This window comes from Camarhynchus parvulus, chromosome 7 (genome assembly GCF_901933205.1).
Source record: "Camarhynchus parvulus chromosome 7, STF_HiC, whole genome shotgun sequence".
Classification (NCBI taxonomy): domain Eukaryota; kingdom Metazoa; phylum Chordata; class Aves; order Passeriformes; family Thraupidae; genus Camarhynchus; species Camarhynchus parvulus.
In genome coordinates this window covers 14,037,142-14,063,322 of record NC_044577.1, presented here as the reverse complement: position 1 = coordinate 14,063,322, position 26,181 = coordinate 14,037,142, and the positions used below count along the sequence as shown (strand labels likewise).

Below are 26,181 nucleotides of genomic sequence, written 5' to 3'. Positions count from 1 at the left end.
CATGGATGTGATGCGACTACAAAAATGACACAAAATTGTCCCATTCTCATTCATAATTTATAAGTATCAAGAATTCTAGAAATATTCTTTGAGACAGTGACCTTATCTAAAAAGAATTGCCAGTTCAAATTATATTTGTGCATGGCTTCTCAATCTGGTTTGGAATTATGGATTTGTTTATCAACATTAATTGTATTAAATTACCTGCAGTGAAATATAAACCCTTTGAGAAAAAACAATTCTTTAGCAGTGTTCAGACAGACCTTGCTCTAAAGCAGCATAAGGATGAGTGTGAAGACATTGTGGGTATGAAACATTTTCAGGGAGAGGTGAGAAGGGGCAGTGTTTGGTCTGGAAGGGGTTTTTGCTGCCAGACATCCCGGGTGAAGAGCAGAGCCCCAGGCAGGGTGTGACTCTGTGAAGCAGGGGCTGGGTCAGGTGCAGAGGGGATTGGGAACCCATGGGGACAGTGGGAGGGGTGGCACCCTGTAAGCCCTATCCCTAGGAAAGGGCAGAGCAGGGCAGGGCACCCAGTGAGAGAAATGGAGCAGCATCAGGACAGTGCAGGCACAGCAATTCAGGAAACTGAGTGCCCACAAATTCCTTGCTTGGAAAAAAGGACATTGATGGGACTGAGTGACTGCATGGATCAGCATTTGCAGTCCTCCCTGTTTGCTTCTGACACTGTAAAGCTTGTGCAGTTAATGTGGAATCAGTAACTTGATGTTTCTAACTTGGATGTGCTCTTACACACAAACGATTTCTTCTAAAATATCCTGGTTTGTTTTGCTTTTTTGCTACAAGTAAAATCTTACAGTCTGTATTTCATGCTCATCTTTACACTGTGTTCAAAAAATGAACAGAAGTAACCCCCAAACTACAGCATTTTGATCCTTCATGGTTACTAGCTGAGAAAGCTGAGGGCATGAGCTGTGTCACTGGTACAAAGATTGGAAATCTGAGAAGGAAATATCCTTTCTCATAAATTAGTGTTGCCATAGTCGTGGTTGTAAAAATGGCTGAGATTACCTGAGTAATGAATTTTTATTCAGTCTCTGAAAGAATGTAACCTTTCAGCAAACAATAGATATTGCTAAGATAAATAGATAATAGATATTGCTAAGCAAAGATGCTGAACTGATCCAGCAATACACTCTGTGGGTAGAGCTTCACCCTACTACCTGCTTGCCACATGGTTCATATTGACAAAGGGTAGGGCACAGCCTGAATAACCCCGCTGGAGCCACCCTGGAGAGCCACTGTCCCAGCCTCTGCTCTTGAGCTGTGCCTGAATGTGCCAGTGTGCACCTGCCCAGCTCTGGTGCCCTCTGACCACCCTTGGCAGCCACTGTGGGCTGCTGCAATGTTATGTGGCTAGATATGCCTTTAATCCAGGAGTATGATTGCTGCAGTTTAACTAAGTATTTTTATTACTCTAGGCTGCGGCTGCACACTAGGCCATTTTTTGCACCGTAAAAGTCTGCAGCTTTGTGCAGGAAATGCATCTTTTCAAGGCAGTTACCAGCATTTCCTGTCATACATGTTCATATGTTACTGACAAGAATTTCATTACCTCTATGTCAATTCACACTGATTTATTCCATTGTGTAGATGAGCATCTTATTTCATAATGCCACACCAAGGGTCAGCTCATTCTGACAACCTGATGCTGTGAGAACATCTTGAGGCTTATATATGACTACATGAAGTCTTGGGCACTTACTGGTCAGAGGAGGAAACTTCCAAGGGACACTGTAGCATAAAATGACTGGCAGAGGTGAAGGCAGGCTGCAGAATGGAGTTTATTAAAAAATCATTAAATAAGATCAATAGCTACTTGCCATGCAAAAATCAATGGGTAATGCTCAGTGATGTAATTTCTCTCCATTTCCTACAATTTTCATCTTGAATATTGCAATTAAACCACATGGCCAAAAGTCTTCACTCCTACAAAAAATACAGTTCCATGGTTTCATCATACCATGTATGACATGCCTTCTTTTCTGTCCATAACTTTGCCCTTTTCATCTTTGAAAAGCCCTTAAAAAACTGGTTCACTCTGGCTCCAGCAATTCCTGACAGAATTGAACAGCAGCTGTTGGATGAGCACTGTGAATTGTGCAAGAAATGGCTCTGTAAGTGCAGAGGAAACAACAGGAGAAAAATTTACCTTAAAAAGAAAATATAAACAAATATCCATTAACAATGGAAACAAATGCCCATTAACCTGTAGTTAGGTGAAATCATATTTAAAGTGTTTGTCTTACTAAAGGATGTTGCTAAAGAGCTTGGTAGTAGCTGAGCACCTTCAGGTATCACAGTTCTTAATTGGAAATGGCTGGATTATTGCAGGGCACACTTACAAGAAATGTGGCTTTTGAGCATTAATGCATTTGCTTGGTTTATGTCAGAACAACAGTTCCCAGGAGACTGTGTGCAGTCATCTATGTGGAAGAAAAGAGAGGTGGGAACCCAGAGCCCAGCACAGAGCGATGGGCTCCTGTTAGAAGTAGAGCTGGTTGTTGTACAACCATTGTAAACTACTGTTTTCAGCTATTTGTTACTTTGTGGAACTGAATTACCTTAGGGTGAGATTTTTTTCAAGTTATATATTTGGAAAAAATCTGTCCTGTGTTTTGGAGTGGTGTGGACATAAACAGTGAGGTGTAGGAACTTCCAGATGAGACACTGGGGCCAAAGCTCTTGGACTTACACCATCATCAGCTCTTATCCACAATTAGCAGTAATCTGGATCTTGCCCTCACCACTCAAGGGCGAACCCCTTTTTGAAAAATGTGCCCCTACAATTGCTATGACTTGCAGGGTGCACGTTGGGGTGTTTGATTATCCAGCAGTGATAATATAAAGCAGCCGGGCTCTCACTTCTCCTCATCGCAGAGAGGAAGTGACACAAAAGGGAAGTGTTTTTCCTAACAGTTAGAGATGGTTACTAGAACTATGTATGATCTTTAATGAAATCAAAAATATTTTTATGCAACGACAGTAATGGCATCAGATAATAGCCTAATTCAGGCTTATGTTTTGTTCAAATCATGCAGTTTTGATCAACAGTTATGTTCCCACTTTGTTTGTCATAAACTGGGGGACCCCAAGACTAATCTTGCATATTTGCTCTTTAGGTTTTTTGAAAATAACATTTCCTCTCTCATCTTTTTATCTTGATGTTGCTTCCTTTTCCAGCTCGAATTCTATCCCACCAAGGCAGAGCTGAGAAGATGGGGATTAGGCCCATTCATTGAAGTCTGCTTCCTTGTACTGAACATGAGATAAGGAAATATCTGTAATTTGATTCATTTTCATAAAGTCTACTTCACTTGTTGGCTGGAACCAGCCAGCAGTACCTACTTCATAACTTCCCCCAAACAAAAAACTTGATATAACCAAACCCAGGATATTTGAAGTTCCAAATATCCCATGATAGGTATTTACCCCTTTCATTCAGCCCCTTATGGTATTTGGAGGTCAAAAGAACACATTCTCCATGTAAGAAATGGTCCAGTGTTGTCACAGCTTTGGTGCCAGCCGTCTCCTCTCCGTGAGCACAGAGCCTCTGTCAGGCTCTCCTTGGCTCAGCTTTGCAATCGTGTTCAACACAAACCTGACCAAGGCTTACCAAGGGAAAAAGGAGCAAATACTGTTCAGAACCTTTATTCAAGGAAGAGAATACTTCTGTTGTAAATACACCATCATAGGACTTGAACTAAGAGGTTTGTGAAAAAAGGAGCAAATAAGGGCATTAAACTTGCCCTTATTTTGGTTTTCTGTTCCTTCGTCCACAAAAAAATACCTGATGCAAGCCAAACCCAATGACTTAACCATGCCTTCTGCATTTTCAGGGATTAAGCATCTGAAGAGTCAGAGCGAGTCAGTGTTTCCAGAAGAAGAAGAGGGGCTCGGCGAGCGGGAAGAGGAGTGGGGCCATTAGCCAGCGCGGAGCCGCCCGGAGCCCGGCCCGGCCCCGCCGGGTCCTGCCCCGCCCGGCAGGGCCCGGGGGCTCCACAGGCGCTGCACACGGGTCCTGCCACCCTTCCTCCCGGAGACAAAACTGTTATTTTAAACTCGTTTTTTTTTCTTTTATTTTCTATGACTTAGAAATGTAATTTGCAAATGTGTTAGCTCCCTGAGGTCAGTACTGCCAGAGCTTAACTACTGCGTGTGAGCTGTATCTAAAGCTTGTTGTAAATAAAAGTGATTTAAAAGGTACAAAATAAATAATACATTAATTTAGACAAGATTGTCTGTTGTACAGAGGGTTCGTCTTGCTACAGAGAAATGTTCATATAAAATGATCCTTTCAGTTAAGGACAGTTTTTACCATTGTTGGTAGAGTTACTTGCAGTGATGTGGGTAGAAAAAGGGTAACGAAGCAAGCAGAGGTGACTGTGCAGAGAACGATGCAAAGACACTCTGCCTGTGCTCCCTGGATATGGGACACTGAAATACTTGCCTTGCTTTGCTCTGAGGCTGCCTTGTCACAGCAGCCAAAACGATTTCTCTCACACAAGATCACTGTTATCTGGAGGCAGTAAAACACCTTTCAGTGTGGGAATGAGGAGCACAGTGTGCAAGGCCCGGGAGCAGGGTCCCAGCCCCAGCTGAGCCATGGCAAGTGCCACATCCCCCTTTGTCACCTGCAGGCAGGACAAGTCACAGCCCTGTGCATGGCTCAGTCTGAGCCAGTGAGCGACAGCACTGCAAGCTGCACAAATTCACCTTGGGAATGAGTCCCAGGGCTTTGGCTGAGGTCAGCATGGCTCATACCATCCTTTTTATTTTTTAGACCACAAAAACTCTATGGCATAAAATGAAATAAGGTGTTGAAGGAAAAAAAATGTTTCTTCAAAGTCACACTTAACAGATTATTTCAATTTTTCAATCAATGGCAGATTTTTAAATTAATTCACTGTCATTTTGTATTAACTGTTTGATATGAAAGCTTTATCCTCACTTTAACGTTCCACTGATGCAAGTCTCTTTTAAAGGGCTGAGCTAGCAAAAAAAACCCAAACAAACTAAAAACAACAAACAAACAAACTAATAAAATCATTAAATATAGGAAAACACGGAGCCTTTTGTCTATGCCTTGCATGGTGATTTCACTGATTGCACAATCTGAGGTCTTCCACGAAGACCTGCTGAGAACGGGATCTGTTGACTAGTGTTTCTTTATATTTAAGAGCCATTTTTTCCCTCCATCTGTATCTCTCTATCCTGTCCTCTTTGGTTCCATTTTCTGTAGAAACATTGCAGATAAGACCCATGACTCCAGCTCAGCAAGGGTATGCAAGGAGGACTAAAGAAGGACTCTGCAATTATACAGGAGCCACTACAGGACTTACAGGACTGAGAGCTTTTTATGTCCCAAACAACAAAAAGAAGGAAATGACCCTTCAGAAACTGTTTGAATGGCCCCCAGCCAGGTCTGGAATGGCCACAAGAAGAGCTGGGCTCTGGTCCCAGCTTTGCCATGGCTTTGCTTTCACACAGATCCAGGCTCTTCACAAAATTTCTTCTTGCCACAGTACTCCTAAGCTGTGTATCAGGCACTGGTATTTAACCTCACACCATCTCTCTGTGCTGCAAGCTAATAAAGCACTTTGGATGTTAATGACTTTCTGCTGGTTATTAGTACCCACAGGCTGCAGATGAGAACTGTCTAGGACCTGCGAGCAAGGGAAAGCATGGACATGATTTACAGCACTGGAGACCAGAACAAGATATTGAACACTGTGGAATCTCAGCATTTCAAAGGCAACACACAAAGCACCTGACAGGAGCTTGGAGAATTCACCACTGAACATGCTGTTTCAGGCTGACAGTTGGACTTGAGTATAATTACACTTTATAAATAATAGGGGAAAAACCCCACTCAGATTTAGTTTGAACTGTATTTGACTTTCAGAATGGTATATATTTATTTTCCAGATGCAAAATCGGATCATACTTAAGTAGATATTAAGAGTCAAGATTTAAAACGTCTTTGTAAAGCATTCTAAAGTATGCTTTCTAAAGCATGCTTTCCACTGAAGTCAGAGGAATTTTGCTTGAGAAAAACCATAGATTTTGGCTGAAACATACTTTCCTCTGGGGAAATACGAAGTGGAGTGTACAGGAAAGCTTCTATTATCCTGCTATCAATTTAATTACTGGATTTCTTGCCTTTTTTTTTTTAAGATCGCTATAAATTCTGCTAAAGTCTTCAAGGATTTACCCACTTCTTCTCACAGCACCATTATTCCTCCCCAGTAATGTAAACTGAAAAATCACCATTAGTTCTTGCACTGTTGGTGTTATTTTACCAAAAGTGTCACATCCAACACTGACTCTGAGGCAGTGCTGCAGGAGAGGTTCTATTGCCTGTGTTTGGGCAAGGGCCTCCCCTGGTGTCCAGGGTCCAGGCAGTCAGCAAGGAAGGGACTTCCAGTTCATCTGCACCTCCTGCAACACCAAGGGCCAGGCTGGTGGTGGTTTTCACGCTTTAAAAAAAAGCATTTCTTTTACTCCAGAAGGTGAAGCACTGGGTGGCTCTCTCCAGAGCTGGCCTGAGTAGGCTGTGATGGCTGGGGAGGGACCCAAGCAGGGCTCCTGCAGGCTGCAGCTCTGCTTTTGTACAGCTGGCACTGTACAACAAAATGTTCTGCTTGGTGCAGGGCTCCCCTCCTTATTTCTTTTCTCTTGAGACAAGCTTTTTTTTTCATGAGGGACCTTATTCCTGCAGAAAATAAGGCATTGTCTGTCCACCAACCCTGGGGGGACAATGTAAGGGCACATTTAAAACATGCTGTCCCTCAAACTCCCCTTTCTTCCTCTCCTATTGCATCTATGCTAGTACCCAGGCCCACAGATGTTCTTTTTTCATTCTTTTTATTATTTTTTTTTCTATAGCAGCTCAGTGCAAGAGTGAGCTCCAGAAAGAGCCTCAGTTGTTCTGTTGATTCCTGACATGTGCAATTACATTTAACCTTTTCATGCACAGCATTATACTTGGCAGCTGAGTGGATGCTAAATGCCGTCTGCTTTGCTGCATTCCCTCCTTTATCCTCCACTGAGGATAGCAGCACTTGGAGCAAATCTCAAGTGAGATATTTGTGCACCCTCTGCTAAACCTCAGGCTGTTTCATCAAAGTGGGCTGATGGGGTTTATACAAGTTCAGTGTCTATATTCTGATGTAGAGATTTTTGGTTTTTATTAAATAATCTGGGGGGATTAGGGCAGAAAAATTATTTGGTATTCTGCTAGGCCATACACTCTCAATTTCATTTGCCTAGTATATGATTCATTTGCCTAGTATATACTGACCCTTAGTGGTAAACTGAGATTTTAATTGCATTTCCAAGTTCCTAAATTTTGCTTTTCTCTTTGGCCCAACTGTTCAGAAAATAGCAGGAATATTTGCTGTGCATCAGGATAGTCTATCTATGTAAATAGCCCACAATGTCTTCAACAGACATTAACAGACATGTGAAAATAATGATGGCAGGTGTTATTAGCTCTTCTGAAGGGAGGGCTGTGGGAAGCAGGAGTGTCGAAAGGTTATTCCAAAATGCAAAACAAGAAGGCTGGCATTGAGAGGCAATACTCTCCACATAATGAGAAACAAATAAGAACTCAGTATCTGGCACTAACGAACACCTCAAGCTAACTGTGGAATGAGTATTAATTAGGTTTCCAAAATAGCATCTTTCTGAAAAGCAGCTGAGGTGTAATATTGCTCCTTATTAATCAAAGCAATGGGACAATGTGAACTCTGCAAAAAATAAATGGTTTGCAGATGGCTGTGTGCATCTTTAATAATGACAGAAGAACACAAGTTACAGCTTTAAATGCCAGGGACCCTTTCTGCATCTTCTCCTTTTCAGAGAGTGATATTTGCAGTTTTCAAGGCAGTGAGGAAAGTGTGTTGGTTTCTTATTACATTTTCCCTGCAGCATAAATTCTGTTGATGTGCTTCCCTAATCATTCTAATTATACTGCCATATGTTGCTCTCATCTTTCTTTTTCTCTCCTAATGGGACATAGATTCTCTCTTTTGAATATGTCATTTGTTTATTACATTTATCAAGGGTTTTAACATTATATGGGACTTTTAATTGCTTTTTTAAACACTCAGCAGATTGAATATTAAAAACAGACATGAAGGTCAACTATAAATAATATTTAAATTGCTCATGACATTTTTATTCTCTAATTTACTGGAAATATCAACTCTGTAGTCATGGTCCTGTGTCTGCTATTTACTTGAAACCACACACATGTCCTCCAGAGCTACTTTGGCTGCAGCCATAGTTCTGCCCTACCCCAAACCACCTTGTGCCTAGCAGATTAGGAGTCTTCCCCAAGTGGGAACACTAAAATAAAGATGCATCATGTATTAAAATGTTTGACCCAAATAGGCTGCCATTATTTCCAGTTGTGAACTCCTGCTGAACCCCAAACAATAAAGGTGAATGTTCACTTCTGACAAGTAAGAAAAACACAGTTCTCTCTCAAAGTTGAGCAGTCTCAAAGATAAAGAAGCACAATTTCAATCAAAGAATTCAAGATGGCCTAAACTTAAACACGTGCTTTGTACAGAGACATTAGACCCTGAGTACCCTGCACCACAGAAAACAAAATCTGTAAGCCAGCTGAATACAGAGAAAGCAAGAGACAACCAATTAACAAATTAATTTCTGGTATAATGATACCATCTCTCTTGGATTTCATGGAAATGCATCATAGGTAAATTTGACCCTTTGGCTCATTGAACTTTGACTGAGATAATTATATCAGGCTTTATACAAATAATTAGTCAATACTTTCATGTAACTTGATGTTTATTCATGGTGTTATGATACAAGTCCCACAGTGTTTCTTGCAGGTTCAGGAGTGTTGCTTGTAGGTGCACCAGCATTAGGTCCTATGTGGTGATGAGAAAGCTTTAAAACTACAGTCCAAATAAAAGTAAAGAAATTTCTGTTCTGCTTAACTGTTCCATCTTAAAGCCAAGAGTGCACCTACCATTTTGATTTTTACCCCCCTATTTGGCTACAACTCCATTACTTCTGGTTTGTAATAATGACCTATACAGGATGTTGCAAATGCATAAAACTCAACAACTTTAAAGTTCATACACTATGTAATCTCAGAATAGCTGATTTTGTTAAGATATTATCTGTCCAAGTTCAGCTAATGTAAAGTTCCCCAACAATTCTCCGCTCAAAGGCCACAAGGAAAGGACTGGACTAGGCACAAAGAACGTATTTTGCAGCAAAGTTCATCCCAAAAGTTTTATAAGAGACTTTTTCCCATTTTTTATAAGAGATTTTTTTCCATTTATAACTCTATGGTTATGACTTTTTTCTTTGTTCCCAGGGGAAAACTTAGATATTCACAGTTTGATAAAACTTCTGAATGTTTGCCCTGGGACATGGAAAAGGAGTCTCTAGAGACCCATTAAATACTTAAATGACCAGGAAAGTAAAATTATTCCAGGGAAGTAGCCTAAATGTTTGCACAGTGTTTGACAGAGGACAATTTCTTTTACTCATAGAATTAAATTCAATTCCACTCATCTTTCCATACTGTTTTTCAAGGATGAGATTTTTTAAAAAATGCTTTTAAAGGGATGTACTCCCCTTTCAGACAAACGTTTTTCTGCTAAACTACTGTACACAGAAATCTCTAATCTGCTGCTGGAGAATGTCAGTCATACTTACATTTTCCTCTTTCTCATACAATAACTGTATAGTCTGTTCAAAATACACATTTTAGACACTTACCACTAGTGATCTTGATTTGTTAATTTGAAAGCATTTTCATCACAGTAGTGGCTTGTTTGACTTCTGGCGTCTCTACAAGATCCTTTGTGCATGCAGCTCAGATGGCACCTGGAAAAGATGAACTGCAAAGAATGTGGTATAAAGCAGTTGTCTTGATTTATTTTCATCATGTCAGGATATGATACATGTTTGAGCCTATGGGATTCTTTCCATTCATTTTCAATCTAGGTAGATAGGGGCCCCGCTTAATTCCACTTACACTGAACTTGGATTATAAAATTTACACCATGCCATGGAGGTATCTCTCAAAGTCATACCCTCCTTGAAGAACTGTTTCTAACAAGTACAGTCCCAGTGCCCCCTTCAATTTCAACCACAGTATGACTTTTTTTGTGCAAAAAATATTTTATTGGTTATGTTTTTCTTCATGTGAGGGCTATTTTAGCCATGAAGGCTAAGAAGGCAAGACTCGCTTAAAAAAATGTTTTCGAACATGCCATGAGGATGTGAGTGAGTTTGTGTGGCAAACTGGGATAGTAATGGGAAAATTGTGACCTCCCAAATGGGTGAAAGGGTTGGAAACAACCATATATACACACTGTCACTTCTCAAAGTCAGTCACACACAAAGGAGCAAAAATGCTCCAGGAAATCAAATTTGTAACTAACACTCAGGAGCTTCACAATCCTTGCCCTCAAATCAGATTTATTTGGGAATATCATCATAGGATATATGGACAAATACAGCAGAATAAAAACACACAGTTGTAGATTGCCTTCTTGAAAATTAAATTTAAAAAAAAACTGGCTAGATCATAACCCATAACAATATTACATAATATATCTGTCATATATCTCAAGATAAAAGTACAAAATAAAACTCTTGAGGGCTCATTTATAGCTACAGCTGGTCAGTGTGCTCGATGCAGGGTACATGCCCAGAATGCTGTGGGAGAGATGCAGATACAAACACCATTTCTTAGGGCCCCATGCAGTGTTTTGGTAGCGCAGCCTTACAGGTTTCAGAGATAAAACTACTGTTCTGGAGAGGCTCTCTCAAGAAGCCTTTCTCCCAAATGAACCCAAATTTCACCCAGCCCAAAGCCTTAACCAGCATGTGTTGGCTCTATTGGTCTTTTCCATCAAAGAAAATTTCTCCTCATCCAAACAACACACCAAGCTTTGGGTCATGTCCAGGCAAAATCTTGCTGAGAATAAAGGAAGGAAGGAAGGAAGAGAGTCAGCTGGCATTAACAAAAATCTAAGACTCTTCTTGTATTTCAGTAACATCTACCACAGTGATAAAATCTGAACACAAATGAGCAAATAGGATTATTTATAGAAAAATCACTCCTCTATCCTAATGAATGAGATCTGCAGGCAGTGAGCACCTCCTGTGAGACCAGGAGCTCCTTCTAGCTTCTGCAGAGGGAGATCTTGGTGCTCACTATGCCAGCAGGACACTGAGAGCCCCACAGGGTGCTTCAAGTTCTCTGCAGAACCTGTTATATTTTCTACTTGTATTTCCAGGGTAAAATTTTTGTGGAGTAATAAATGTCAATGGGATAGAGACGCAAAAAAAATTTAAGTTCAACTATGGTAAAAGCCTGAAAGTGAAAATACAATATAAAGATTAAATTCTGATTGCTTCTGACTTTCAGGCTCAGTGAATCATAAATTATCATGTTGAAAAACAGTCCGTAGCAAATATCTAACTGGCCCAGTTTTCAAAGATAGTAGTTGTCTTTTGTTCTTTTCAAATTTGGTGGGAACTATAGATTATCTACTTATCTAAAATAAGTTTCTGACTTTTCAGATCTTAATCAAAAAGATTTTCCACTGCCACAGCATATGGCAACTTACAATTAAAAAAAGTCTGATATGACCATTAAATTTCTTCTCTTGTCGTAAGGACAATAAGAAGCCATAAGATGGTTTACATTTTATTACAAAGGAAAAAAAAAAGAGTCCAACATTCCCAAAAGGGATGCAAAGGTGCACAGAGCGGTCCAGGCTACTAATAATTTGCTCAAACACCAGCAGAGAATATATATAAATTCTTAACTCTTAGCAAAAAATATTGATTGCGTTATAACATCTATGATACAATTTCATCTGTTAACATTTCATTCGTTAACGGCACTGTACAGAAATTTGTCCATGCTAAATACAAGCTTTGGACCAGATACACAAAACAATTTAAATGTATTTTTTACATCCTATATGCACAAACATTTCTTAAGTTAAAACTATGCATACTACTTATGCATAGCACATATATGGCTTACATATTCAACGACAGGAATTCCACCTTTTGGCTTGCCCCTGTCCCAGGGCTCAGAGCTTACACTGTTCCCAGCCCAACTTTGACTGCTCTGCTGTCAGAAAAGAGACAGTCAACAGGTATAGACATGTAAGGGTCAGCAAAGGGGATTGTTTCATGATTCCTTCTTCAGTTGGACAAAGCGTGCCCTTGTGGAGGTGAGCCTGATGCCTGCTGAGCTCTGGTTGGATCCCTGAAGCAGCACATGAACAGCACACAGGTCTCAGTCGCCCTTGGCACAGAGGAGAGTGCCGCTGCCCCCACAAGTCCCCTTCAGAGCGGACCATGGCTGATTAGAAAGACTTTTTGTTCAGTGAGGTAATAACCACAGGGTCCAAAAAGGAGAACAGGGAGCATCAGGAGCCACCTGAGTGCCTACAACCTGAACGGGAGCCTAGAATTTCCTGGCAGGTTCCAGCAGAGGGAAATGAGGTTGGCTGCAGCTGTGTACGACACCCAGAGAAATCAGGAGGGGTCATGTGCAGCTCGAGGGAAGAAGAGATGAAAAGAGTTCCTTTGTGGGCACAGTTTGGGCTGGAGGGCTCATTCTGAGGCTTCTTGCAGAGGTAACTGCCTGTGTGCTGCTGTTCTTGCTGCCCCTCCAAAAGAAACAAACTCTAGGAAAGATGTTGCTGGATGCATGTTGTCACCTTTGCATTTGAGATAAACCATGACACAAGGCCTCTGTGTCACCTTCCAATTCTGTCTGAGAGCCAACACAACACTTTCCTGAAGTGAAGCTAGTTTCATGTATTTCTGTTGCCATCTCTTCCACCCAATAAAACAATGAGTACCAGCTTCATGGAAGGGCTGACACCAGTGTGTTGTTGTTCAAAATATTACAGGATTCAGAATGTTTTAATCTTTAATGCCAGATGCTATTCAATTAATTTTTAAGAGATATTTCAAAAACTTTCAAATTTGTTCAATACCAGTTCTGTCCATATGGCAGCCACTGCAGGGGGGAAGAATCTTCATTCGTGCAGGCTGGTCAGCGCAACTTTGCAACTTCCCTGTACAGTCTACAAACATTTATTTCCAGATATTTTAAGGAAGCTAACAAGTAGGACTTTTATGGTGCATGCAGCATGATTGCATGAACAAGTATCTAGAAATACATTTCATTTTGATTTTCCATTTTCAGTGGACACCAGCAGCAGTGACACGTAACAGCAATCCCAGGCAGATGACAAACATCATGTTTTCACACGTCTCATGATGGAAATGTCTGGTACCAGTGATGCAACAAAGCAAGGTCCAACTTTGGCTGAAAAGATTATTTTGGCTAGTTTAAGAAAGCAGAATAGAAGAGGAAATAGCAACACAAAAACAACTGAAATCTTGCGAATTTTTAAGTGCCTTGAGTTACCAGCTCAGGGTTTTACATTTTACATTTTTGAACATTTTGTTCAATCACTCTCCACAGAAATAGGATGATCCAAGAACAAGTTGACAGATAACAGCCTCTGAGATCATGAGGTAGGAACAGCTAGAGTTCTTTTCTCCTGCAACAGAGGTCAAATGAAAATTCATAAACAAGAGATTTCTGATACTACTACTTTCAATATTCCACATACTTGAATTGAGGATGATTTATCACATGATCATTTAGTCTGACACTAAGGATTCAGATTGAAAAGTACTGGTTTTCCCTTCTTTATACTGAATTTTTTTAAGGTGAGATTGAAAGTGGGATATTCTGTGTCCTCATTTTAACATTTTGTAATATAAGCACAACTGGGGTGGAATAAAGAGGTTAAGAACAGCATTAAGCAAGCCTTTATGGTATAAAACACTCCCCACTGAAAGAAAGAAATTACCAAATTACCTGTCCTGCCTGAAATGTCAGAAGCTTATAAGAAATAGCAGATCTAGTTCTGTACCAGTGCTTCTGTCTGCTCCGTGGCTTTTACAATATCTTCTGACTTCTTACAGTGTTTAGGCTCACCTGGAAGGTAAACAAATGTGATTGGCAACCTGAATGGGGAAGTTAACCAAGTCAAGAGAATCTGCACAGCCATAGACAGACAGAATCTAGTTCCTCAAGATATTTTAAGGATAAAATGAGGTTTCAGTCACTGCTTCCTTTAATTGCTTTCTCACCAGAATAATCATCAGCTTGAATTAAATAATCATTATGGTTAATCCACAAGGCAAAAGATAGAATGAAAGCAATAGATCACAGCATGAAACAAAACTATGAAGACTTTTACATGAGTGTGAATAAAGTGGGTTTGGTTCATTTTTTTGTTCCAGCTTATTGAAAGTCAAAATTCCCCCTCTGCAAAGCACTGTTTAAATCCTCTTTACTGTAGGCTTTCAAATCAGAGTCTGAGTTCCTCCCAGATAATGAAAGATGCCAGTGTCAGGTTCTAAGAGCTAAATTCAATCAGATAGGAGAAATGACACAGAGTAACACAAGCAGCTTTCAAACTAAGTGATACAACACGAATCTCAAGTAGACAATCATAGAATCAAACTGTTACTGAAACTATTCCTTCAGCAGCTTTGAATGAGTACAGCTGAGGAATTTCTACACTGAGATGGGAGGCAGGGTACAATATAGCAAACTCACAGTGTTATTTACTAACTACATATAATAACTTCTCAGTTTTATCCACTGGATCGAGAGATCCCACCAGTAAGAACACTGACTTGAAAATGTCAGAAAGAAAAAGCATAGAAGTCTCAAAAGTGGAAAAGATGATCTGGGAGAAGCTTAGAAGTTATGAAAATAGTGAGAGGAATATTTTTGAAAGCCAGAAAACTAAGGTAGAAGACGCTGAAAGAGAAAGTAGACGATGCATGATCTGAAAGAAAAATTGAAAGATGGTGGCGAATTGAAGAGGCTGACTGTTTAGAAAAGAGAATAGGAAGAGAGGAAAGAAAACTCAAGTGAACAAGCATGAAGAAAGAAGAAAATTAATACCTACAAATCTGCCATGGCTTCACTGTAAACGAGTAAGAATTGCTACTGATTTCACCTTTGTTTCACTACTTTGAATGGCAGCAGCGTGTGTGCTGCCCACTCTGTAATGCAGGCACAAGCAGATGGGCCACATTCCCACAAACAGCATCCTACACCACTCCTTATTTTCAATCAATTTAATGTAGGCGGAATACAGACAACCAATACTTCAAAGGCTTTTAAAGTCTCAAAACTGGAATAACATTAATAGAACAAGCATGTCTACAGATCTTTCAGCCTGTGGCTCTTTTTGGAGGGATATAGCAAAACTTTATTAGCATTATTATCCATAAAAACAACAACAACAAAAAAATAAGAATAAAAAAAGGGTGGGAAGAAGTATGAAAGCGAAAGCTATTTATCTAAATATTTAGATTTTAAACTTGACACTGGAGTTTGTGGAAGCCTTAAAACAAAACAATTCACAAAATCACAGAATATGCTGAGTCCTTTGGATGATCCCAAGGATCATCATGTCCAGCTCCTGGTCTCGTTCAACACCCCTTCCAAGAATCACACCTTGTGCCTGAGAGCCTTATCCAAATGCTTCTGAACTCTGTCAGCCTTGGTGCTGTGGCCACTGCCCTGGGGAGCCTGTTATGGCACCCAGCCACCCTCTGGGTGAAGAACCCTTTTCTAATACCCAACCTAAACCTCCCCAGCATAACTTCAGGCCACTCCCTCAGGTCCTGTCACTGCCACCACAGAAGAGATCAGTGCCTGCCCCTTCTCTTCCCCTCATGAAGAAGTTGTAGCTACAATGAGATCTCCCCCCAGTCTCTTCTGCTCCAGGCTGAACAGACCAAGCAACCTCAGCTGCTCCTCATATGGCTTCTACTCCAGACCCTTCCCATCTGTGGCCTCCTCTGGAAGGTCCCTAATAGCTTAATATCTTTCTTATATTGGGGTATAAATTTCAAAAAACAAAACAGTAACTTCTAAGGCGTATATAGCTTTCTGTTTGTGCATCAAGTTTTTTTACGTGCTTTAAAAATGTGGTTGCTAATGGCTGTTATTTTATAAACCCTATCTTTTTTATAAACACATTATTTGCTTTTTTAATCTAACCTTCCCTCCATCCTTATCCCATGCCTGAACAGGGCTGCCTTCCCTTAGTCCCAGGCTCCTGGTGTGCCCAAGGAGCACCAAGGAAGCAGGCAGCACAGCAATCTGCTCCTGCTCTGCTGGGACACAGAGGTTCCACACTCGCTCAGCCCCCCGGGGCCACCGCAGCACTGAGCGGTCACCAAGCGTTTGCCTGGCACAGGTGACCCCCTGATGCCACCTGCAGCACCATAAATCAAACTGGCATGTGGATGGTGTGGATCTGCCCACTGCTGTTCGACCTGGCTGCTCTCCAGAGGCTCTCACTGGCTGACTGCTGGTGATATGGAATGTGCTGCACACTCGGTGGGACTGGGCAGTCCTCTCCTGTCACAGAGAGTGGAGCTACTGGCAATCCACTTTATCACAGATTTATTATCTCCCTTGCATTTTGATATTAAGGATTAATGTGGCTATCATGACGAGTGAGGAGTTAAGTTTGCCAATTAGCATTTATAAATCATTGAAATGTGGAGTCGTTTAATTAAACATAAGCAGTTTTTAAAATTAATGTTCTAATTAATAAATCACTCAGGAGAAAAGGAAAATCATCACTTAAAAAAATCACCTTATAATAGTTTCATTTAATCTTGTACCATTCAATTAAATTAAAGTGAGATGATGGAAAGGAAAAAAGGTATTTGTGTTGAAAAACAACATTCAGTCTCAACTGCAGTGGTTGTAACAGGGACCCTTCAGTCTTCCCTTTGCACCAACCTGGACCCAGGGCAGAGCTACTCCTGTCATTAAAATGTGATGGTCTACAAGAACTACACCTAGAATGAGATGTAACACAAAAAGCAGAAAACAGCCCCTTTTAAATTTTTTTTAAATGAGGAACCCCCACATCATAGCACATCCAAACATTCATTGGCAGCTCCCAAGAATGCCCACACATCATCTTCCAGTGTTCCCCAACTGCTGCAATTGAATCACAGAAAACTTAACTGGATTTTCTGCTTTTTATAAAAGACAGAACAATGACAGCTAACATATGAAATTTCAACCTGAATAACCATGTTGCTTTTCTTTTTCCTTTCTATCTCACCCTCCCAGCCCTAGCACCCACAGGTGTTCACCCCAGGAGTCAGCAAGCACTCTGGACATCCCCCCCTTAGCCTTCTACCCCCCCATCCTCAGTACAGAAACTACAAAAGTAGACAAGTCTTCTTCTTGGAAGAAACATGGAGAGTGTCCTGACAGATGTATGGTGTCTCTTAGAATACTCAAATAAGTCTAATTTGTGAAACAGAGAAAGGTCATGTGTTTGCTACCTTCTGCTTGCTTGAAGCAGCATTCCATTGAAAATGTCTGACCTTGGTTAAAAGAGTCCTGTCTGGATCCACTGGACGTCAAGAGATGTGCAAAAACAGTATTAAAAACTTAATGGCTTCTTACTAATTTAATAAATTTCCCAGTTTGAAGTTTCAAAGTAAAATGCATTCTCTAAAAAATGTCCTGCCTTAGAAAACAAACAAGATTAGCATTTTATAAGATAAGAAATCTCTGTTCTCATTGGAAAAGTGGGATGTAAAGATTGAAAGGTGGAATGTAAAGATTGAAAGGTGGAACATAAAGTTCACACAACAACATGAACTAACTGCTGAGCTGTATCTGATCTCTCAAACATCATTTTTGTTGGTCAGCCATCTGAAAACCCACAAGTACAGCTACACCACATCTGCCTTCTGCCAAGTCTGAAAGATAAAAGATGCAGCTTTTCCTACAGCATTCCTCATCCAGGAGATGGAGAACTTCTCTAAGGCACTTAAATTTTAAGTTGAGCTTTAATACAAACCTGTTGTAAAAAATACATGTCAAAAGATAAAAGTCAGTTATTAGACAACATCAAATGCTGTGAAAGTAATTTTAGTGTAAATATTTTGATTTAGGGCCCTAAATTAACCATCTGGTATTTCTGATGGAAAAAAACCTGTCAACAATAAAAGCATGGAGCCATGGAATGTGGAAATCTAGAGTAGGTGGGAGTTCTCCATAAAAAGGTTTTTTGAGAAATATGCCAAGTCATATACTCATGCCTAAGCTAAGCATTATAAGCACTTCAATGCTGCTGCTCAGACAATGCCATACTTCTGGCACAATATTGCAAGGCTTACTGTCATTAAAGCATTAATGAGTTTCACATTTTAAGTAAAAGCGAGGAAAAGAAGTGTCATTATATCCTTGATTCTTCTTATTACCCTAACACCTCAAAGCTTATTCTAACTATAAGCAAACTCACAAAATAAAATGAAGATGTACAGTGTCTTCCTCTTCCTCTGATAACATCTGTTCCTCATGGCTTGAGCGTGTTGCCCTTGATACTGTGTTGCAATCTCCAGATACTAGACATGGCCACCTTGGGATAAAATACTTACGCTCTATAAACATATTCTGACATTTTAGTGATTCTCTGGCTGCTCCACATGTCTAGCAGCTACAGTCAAGAGACTGATCTTCCTGATTAAGCGAATGACACAGTCCCATGACTACTACAGTTGGCAAATTCCATCTACTTAAGCTTAACTCTTAGATTCACACTATGCTTGGTACAAAGGATGTGGTTTACAAAATAACAACCATATTATGTACCCAAACTAAGAGGAGCAGATATTAATAGTGTAATTACTTATTCAAAAAGAAAATGGTAGATAGATCTGTTCTGGATAAGTTCACCTTATTCTTTAAATTATTCTAAAACCATTCTTCTAGTTCAACTAAAGTATATTCTCAAAAGAATTATCTAGTAGATCCAAAATAGTTGATATCAAGAAGCAGATTTTTTTTTATGCTTCTATTTGATGTTTTAGGATACTTCCACTTTTACACAGCCTGAAGAAACTGCCCTGTGCTGGTGGTTTGTCCAACACCTTATTTCAATATTTTACATTGCTGTTGATGTTTGTCAGGGAGATACCAGACACTGCTGCAGCTTCACCCTGGACAGCTCCATGAGACTGGCTTGTGCTCTGTGATGAAGCATTACCATTCAGTGGGTCTGTATTCTGGGTCTCTTGCTGGGCATCGCTGAGATCTTTCTGGTTCGGATCAGAGTTAGTGCATTTTTCTGAGCTGGATTCATCACTCAGAGGAGTGTCCAAAGAGACTACTTGTAGGACGATGGATCTGGGAGGACAGGTTGTACCATCACTCCCCTGACTACTCTCATTTTGTGTCCTTGTTGCCTCTTCCTGTAACTGTGCATCTGTGGAATTTCTGCTTTGGTCTTTTTCCTGTTCACCAACATTGTTCACAAGTTCTTCTACAAAGAGGGAACAAAATAGGTGAATTAGATAAGAAGGATATGCCACAATTTTTTGATTTCAGAATAGTGACATATAGAGCTGCACACAGGAACACTGTGAACATCAGTTTCTGCATGAGGTCATGCCAGTGCTTACTATGGGTCAGATTCTGCTCCTGATTGTACAACTGCAGCTGAATGTAGCGGTCCTCTTTCTGGTTTGATGTCTAATATGTGTCTCCTTTTTGGCCATAATACAGAGCAAGGAGCATCATCAGACAACAGTAACCTGAAGGATGGGAGCAGGAGGACCCCTTCTGCAGGCATGTTCCTCTGCAGTGGTGTTACTGACACAGGACTAGGAAGAGCAGAGCTCATCAGTTCTGCAAGAGAGAGAGTGCATGGAGGGGAATGCCCTCCTGGGGATGGGGCAGGCATCAGAACTAAGGGGAAGCCCTGAAGGAAATTGGCCTATCAACCTGGAAAAGTCCAAACCATCCAGTTGGGAACAAGCTGGAACAAGCTATAGGGTGTTATATATGTGCTGTCCAGTACCTCTGCCATTTTGGCTAAAGGCACATCTAGAATGGGAAGAAACAGATATGGGGAAACTGTGCTTCAGGGGACAGCAGCAACAGGAAAAAATAATGTTTGTGGAAGGCTCTACTCCTTACTTTATTGCAGAGACCCAGAGAACAGTACAAATGAAATAGCCCAGAGTAAAAGGAGAAAGAACAGAACAGCACAAAGAGGTGGCACCAGGAATAACTACATGAAAAAGAAACAGAGAATGGAAAACTTGTGATGGCAGGTGAAGTGTCCAACAAAAAATAAATGCACCATCTTCATGGAGGGCCTATTTTCTTGCTATCGTAATCTGCATTTCATAAATTTAGATTTTAGAATCTGTACACTAGTATAGAAGATACCAAATACTGTCAATTTAAAAAGTTAGCATTGCAGTTTGAACAACATGGGCATAAAACAGCTGCATGATATTGCACAAAATTTCTAATTTGGATGTTAGAAATTACTAAGGAAGGAAACCAAGCATTGAGATACTGACGGAGTTCAACTGGCGACTCCCAGAAACTCTGATTTTGAGTGACCAGTCCAAATGCAGGCCACAGGGGATTGCACATGACAACTGAAAGATAACCCAGACTGTAAGCACATTTTTATTGCTGTCAGCATTTTGCACCACCTCACTTTTCTAAATCCAGATAAAAGTTCCCCCTGAAGTACAATCTGGTCCGTGAAATGGGATGGAAGGGAACATCTTCAAACTCAATGTGCAGAAGCATGGAGTGATTAATTTCCTTTTTTGTCATTTATGCTTTCTAGTACACTTCTTTAAGAAATCAAGAACTTTAAAATTTGATCCATTTCTACATTTTTAAACCATTTTTTCCAAAACTTTAGTGTCCTGCTTGGTTTAGATTCCAAATCTTCTGAAACTTGGACAGGTAGTCTTTTTTTACAGAGTTCAATGTAGCTCTTACAAAGAAGCGGTTGGGTTAAAGCCATTGAAAAATATGTATACAGAACTTGATGCAAGTTATGTTCAATCTAGAGACATTATTTAAAGCACCTGTCACTCATGATATAACCTACCTACATAAAGCGTTTTTGCTAAGAAAGTGATTTATGTGCCATATTCGCCTACAAATGGCACAACTACAGCATTTTTCCTTAGCTTCATTTAAAAAACCCAAGAAAATGAAAAGATAAAATATTTCACATGCTGTTCAGATGCATCAGTAAGTTAAAAAAAGCAAAGCTGAAATACGAACACACATAAAACTGTAATATTAATGTAGCTCATGCTGGTGAGATTTTTTAACCAAAAACCTAGTAAGAAGAGAGTATTTTTCTCACTGAATGTTGTTTTAGGACTATTCTAGCCAGAATTCAGGTGTGTCTTGGTGTAACTGGATGGCTGACCATTTTATTCTCAAATAAGAAAGTTCAGAATATTCATACATGCAAAATCCACTGTTATTTTTTGTTCATAAAGCTGAATATCCAAACTTAAAATTGTTCTTCTTCACTCCCTAGCAAACTTAAACTGGCAAATGAAGGTTAAAAGTTTAATTATAACAACTCTGATGGTTTGTTCCTCATTTAAGTCATTATGGTCTCCAGTTTCTATGACAGTCCTTGACATGATCTCAAATTTGTCAATTTAAGGATACCTAACCCAGAGCCAAATTCTAATTTGGGACTAACTGATGGATGGAGCTTTGAAATGAAGTATCTCTGCACCAAGATACACTTGGTTATACACCAGATAAAAGTGAAGCGTTCTGCAGTTAAACTGGTGTAAGACTACAGGACCACCACCAGGAGTGGCTGGTGGGAGTGACTGAGACCGAGAAGCCTCAAGTACAAAATTCTCTATGGTGATGTCACAAATGTCATTAAGAGCCCTCCCTCTTCTCTTAGTATTAAGTCTGTCACCTGCTGGATGTCTGACTCTATGTTCTGACTTGCTTTGCTCCCCTCAGCTTTAATCCACTGCTAGAACGATGAAAAACGCTGGGTTCTTGTGGTATGTCAGCCACTTGTGGAATATGCTATATGTGCTGGGAAAATGTAGATTTCTGCTTTCTATAAAAGCTAATAATTGAGTACAGCTATTATTGTAATTATCTATATTACACGAGACCTTTATATTGCATACAATATTTGGAATTCTCTATAATTTCTGTCCTATATCACTCTGATGAAACAGAATTATCTAGCAGTCTAAATGAGGCTGAGACTGGGCCAGTGACCAAATAAGTAGAATTCAAGCAGGGCAATGCTAAATTAATCCTGCTAGTGTAAGAGAAATGGAGCTGGCATGATGTCTGACCCCCAGTGCTGTGCAGGAGGAATTGTAATAAACACTGTGGCAGTCTCTGCCTCCAGCCAGCCACAAAATGCCAGGACCCTCACCCTGCACTGGGCTTCTGGGAAAAGCAAGCTCCCCTTTCCTATGGGCACATTACCATGGCCAGCCAGAGATGGAAATGAAGTGTGCTAAATGAACCAGGTAATCTGGCATTTGAACAGTCTCGATATTCAATATAAATAAATGGATTAATAAGATATAAAATATTAAACAACTACCCATCTTGGCCCTCAGAAAGGTTTTTGTGTTTTGGGGTGAGTCTGTTAGGCACCTAAGAGCTCAGGGACTGTCACAGCCATTCAGATAAAGGCAGGCAGGAGGACATTGTGCAGCGCAGTCAGCTCAGGGTATGTGTTGTTGATGTTGCTACTGGTTTTGCTCTCTCTGCTTTAACTTGGCAAAAGTGCCAGAAGTCAGGCCTGTTTATGTATTTTTCAGCTGTTGGGTTTGTTTTCTTTACAAGAATCCAAGTGTTATTCAGCAAAATTTGTGTGAATTCCTCTATAAAATAAATGGATTCTATTAACCCTTCCTATAAAGGACTGTGCTCTAAGGCAGGAAAGAGCACAGAAATGTAGAGCAGTCCTTTATGGGAAGCAATAATGGCATTTGACACAAACATGATAGAAAGGGTGTCCTTCCTCCATTGTGTTCAGGCTGTTGGCAAAATAACTGTAATACAATATTTTGTTTGGAAAACTGGCAGGACTCGTAAGGCAATAGCCAAATTTCAGAATAGCTGAAAAATTCTGGTACCCAGTAATTTTGTATTTGCACAAAATGTGTTAACTAGTGAAGGCAACTTCTTTCCTCTCTTCTTTTAATCAGATTATACTCTTTTTTTATTAAGTCACTAGGGTTTTTTTTTTGTTTTTCACTTAACAGGTGTCAGAAAATTTAATTGATTTCTTTAAGTTCTTTTTGTTTGTTTGTTTGCTGGAGTGAATGGGAGCACTGAATCCCTATCAATCCAATGAAAGACTGCAATGTCCATGAAACACTAAAACTGCCACAAGACTCAACCTCTAGCCCCCAGCTGTAGCAGTCTGTGGTGTCCCCAAAGTACCCCAGATGCCCTGGAGGTTCTGTACCATCAACTACAACACTGCTTTCCACCAGCCCTGTTTGTTACTGCCAAGGTGTGCAGCAACACTTTCAGGACATGGTCCAAGTGGTGAGGAAGCTTTGCTACATTTTGGAACTTTCTCTTCTGTGTATGTCCATCAACTTTCTTTTCTCACCTTTCTGTAGTATACAAAAGAGGATTCAACTGCTTGTATGATGGTTGTAAAATATCTTCCTGTTTACAGCAACTGCATCACTTGACCATGTCTTGATTCAACAGGAATAGAGAGGAAAAACACAAAAGCCATGTGCAAGCAGGACATCTCAAACCAGCTAATGGCAGTGACTGTAAATCCCAGTAAAACAAATATCTGCTCAATCACACTGCTATTGTGTTGAAAATAAGCTACAATTCTTAACCCTTACAGAAAGACATGATGACATGAGAGTTTTAACAATTAGGAAACTACTGAATTAGAGAGGAAAGCTGTTAATCTTCACTAAGAATTAAATTATTTGAGGACTCTGTAATGCAGAATGCTGCTGGATGTTATGGAATCTCTGTGTATACTATGACAAACTTTGATTTCTAGGTTTGTCTGCCTTTTCTTACTGTAAAACGAAATTCCAGAAAGCAGAGACAAAACACCGAAACCAGGACAACATGGGAAGGAAATGTACCTTTCTAGGAGACATGTTCTCACATCAGCCATTTTAAAGAGAAAATGAAAAGACCAGGACAGAGCATCAAAATTCTGCAGAGAAGGAGAAGACTGATCCTGGTGTGTCTGGAACTATGAAGTAAGTTTTAAGATGTGCCCAAAAGTTCCCAAACAACCATGATTACCCCCAGCCAACCTTCCATTTTCAAACCCAAGAAAATATTGCAGTAATGCACAGAGTTATTTAGGTACTAATTCCTCCCCCTTTCTACTCATCACACAAATTTCATCACAGTTATAGGAGTATATAAAACCACTGCAAACCATGTAATCCAGTGGCACTTAATGTTATAGCATTATGTCATATAGAAAAAGTAGCAAAGACTAAATTAGTTAATTAAATTGAAACTTTTCACTAAAGGACTTGGTTAAAAATAATTTGTGAGTTTATGGTTTCCTGGAGTTGCTACCTCCACCTTCTACTTCTCTTTTGCTGTATAGCTGTAAGCACAGGGGATTGAATGCTGGAATTTTTGGGACAGGGAGTGGAAGGGACATGCTGCTGTGATCCTGCTAGAGGGAAAAGGTTCTTAAAGTGATGTAGACTGTCATGTGCAGAGACAGGCCAGCTCTCTGATGTGCACTCCAGAGAGATATAAAACAGGTTCCATTATTAGGTCAGTTACCATTCCTTTGTCTGTGATTTACCAGGTATTGCCAATACCAACCATTTCTTCCTACTCTTAGCTCAACCCACTCCTTGCACTTACTCAGACCATGCTGAAAAATTCTTCTTTTCCCACTTAACACGTTTCTGAATTAGTTCAGAAACTAATGACCTAAGTATTTTAGCACTGCAATTAAAATCACTGTCACTGATACTAGATGGGACTCCTTTAGCCTCCTGAATTGATTAGTTTCCAACAGAATAAAACCGTCCATTAGGGTAGATTTCATGTGCCAAACTGTCAGTCAGTTTCTGTGACTGTCACACACATCCTCCCACGGCCCGCCCTTCCTAGCGGCTGCTAAGTCACATTAACATGCTATCAGATCATCACTCTCAGATTTTCACATTTCAGCAGCTGCTACTCTCTTCTTGTTAGAGAGTCTGCAGAGAAAATCTTTCAGACAAAATGGAACTGAGCCCTGTGGTTATTGTGACTGGAAGTATGCAGAACTGAAAGTGCCCGAGGGGAGCCTGCAGGTACCATGCACAGGTCTTTCAGAAGAAACATTTGTCATTAAAAATTGCTGCCCATGGGGGGAAAAAAGCTGATCTCTGCTCCAAAGATGCAATAGCTGTTATTTTTTCACATTTTTAGCACCAAAATTAAGCAGAGGCCAGTGTGAGAGACTCATTCAGCCTCACATATTTTTCATCCCACCTTGATGAGGTCAGCCAATCCAGGCATACACTTTCAAGCCATGCAGCCCGGTGCGCTGCCAAAAGTGTTGAGGACAACATTTGTCACTGATGTCTTTCCACACAGATAATGCAAACTTGGTTCAGGTTCTGTACCACTGAATTCTTTAGAAGAGTTACATAAGCATAAGATGAAAACAATAAGTTTGTAATGCAACTGCTGTTGTATTATCCTGAAGATGGGCCCATTTGATTGGCAGCTGGATTTTGGTGTGCTGTTCTGCATATCCTTCTGTTGTCACATGACCTCAGCTGAGTGTCCTGAGCTGCCTGTGCCTCTTTTCATTATAAACAGAAATTAACGATACTTTTTTATCCCTGTAACTTTATTTACAATGATACATACTGAAGATATTAAAGTACGTAAATCAGCAAGCATGATTATTAGTCTGTACCCTTACATTCTGTTAAGAATACCTGAGCTTGCCAAGCACAGGCCAACTTTATTATTAAATCTTTGGAACATTTTTATAGAACAAACTAAGTATGAATAAAGGAATAAACACTGTATTTTTAAAATATTAAATAATTTTTTTACAATTATGTTCTAAGAAGGGCACCGTGAAGGATCTTACATGGTAGTTAAATCTTTCCTGATAAGTTTTGTGCTTCTTACAGCTTTCTCAGTAGGTCAATAACTTTCAGACCTTAAAATCCACTTAGAACACATATTCTCTAATGAAAGAACCTCTCAGATACATCTGAGCACAT

The 26,181-nt window shown here is 40.1% G+C and overlaps 2 protein-coding genes across 7 annotated transcripts in view; one reads left to right on the top strand and one right to left on the bottom strand.

The window, feature by feature from the left end:
• The window catches only part of PPP1R1C (protein phosphatase 1 regulatory inhibitor subunit 1C), a 44,936-nt gene extending 40,781 nt beyond the window's left edge, over positions 1-4,155 (top strand). For both annotated transcript variants that reach the window (XM_030952443.1, XM_030952442.1), the window contains one exon: positions 3,858-4,155. In XM_030952443.1, coding sequence (XP_030808303.1) covers positions 3,858-3,946 — 89 coding nt within the window. In that variant the 3' untranslated portion in view covers positions 3,947-4,155. The remainder of the gene's footprint in view (positions 1-3,857) is intronic.
• A 6,329-nt stretch (positions 4,156-10,484) lies between these two features.
• PDE1A (phosphodiesterase 1A) overlaps positions 10,485-26,181 on the bottom strand; it is a 198,337-nt gene continuing 182,640 nt past the window's right edge. For 3 of the 5 annotated variants that reach the window (XM_030952804.1, XM_030952805.1, XM_030952807.1), the window contains one exon: positions 18,979-19,439. In XM_030952804.1, coding sequence (XP_030808664.1) covers positions 19,054-19,439 — 386 coding nt within the window. In that variant the 3' untranslated portion in view covers positions 18,979-19,053. Of the gene's footprint in view, positions 13,611-13,933; positions 14,054-18,978; positions 19,440-26,181 lie in introns of those variants that run through there. The other 2 variants (XM_030952806.1, XM_030952808.1) reach the window with 2 other exon arrangements.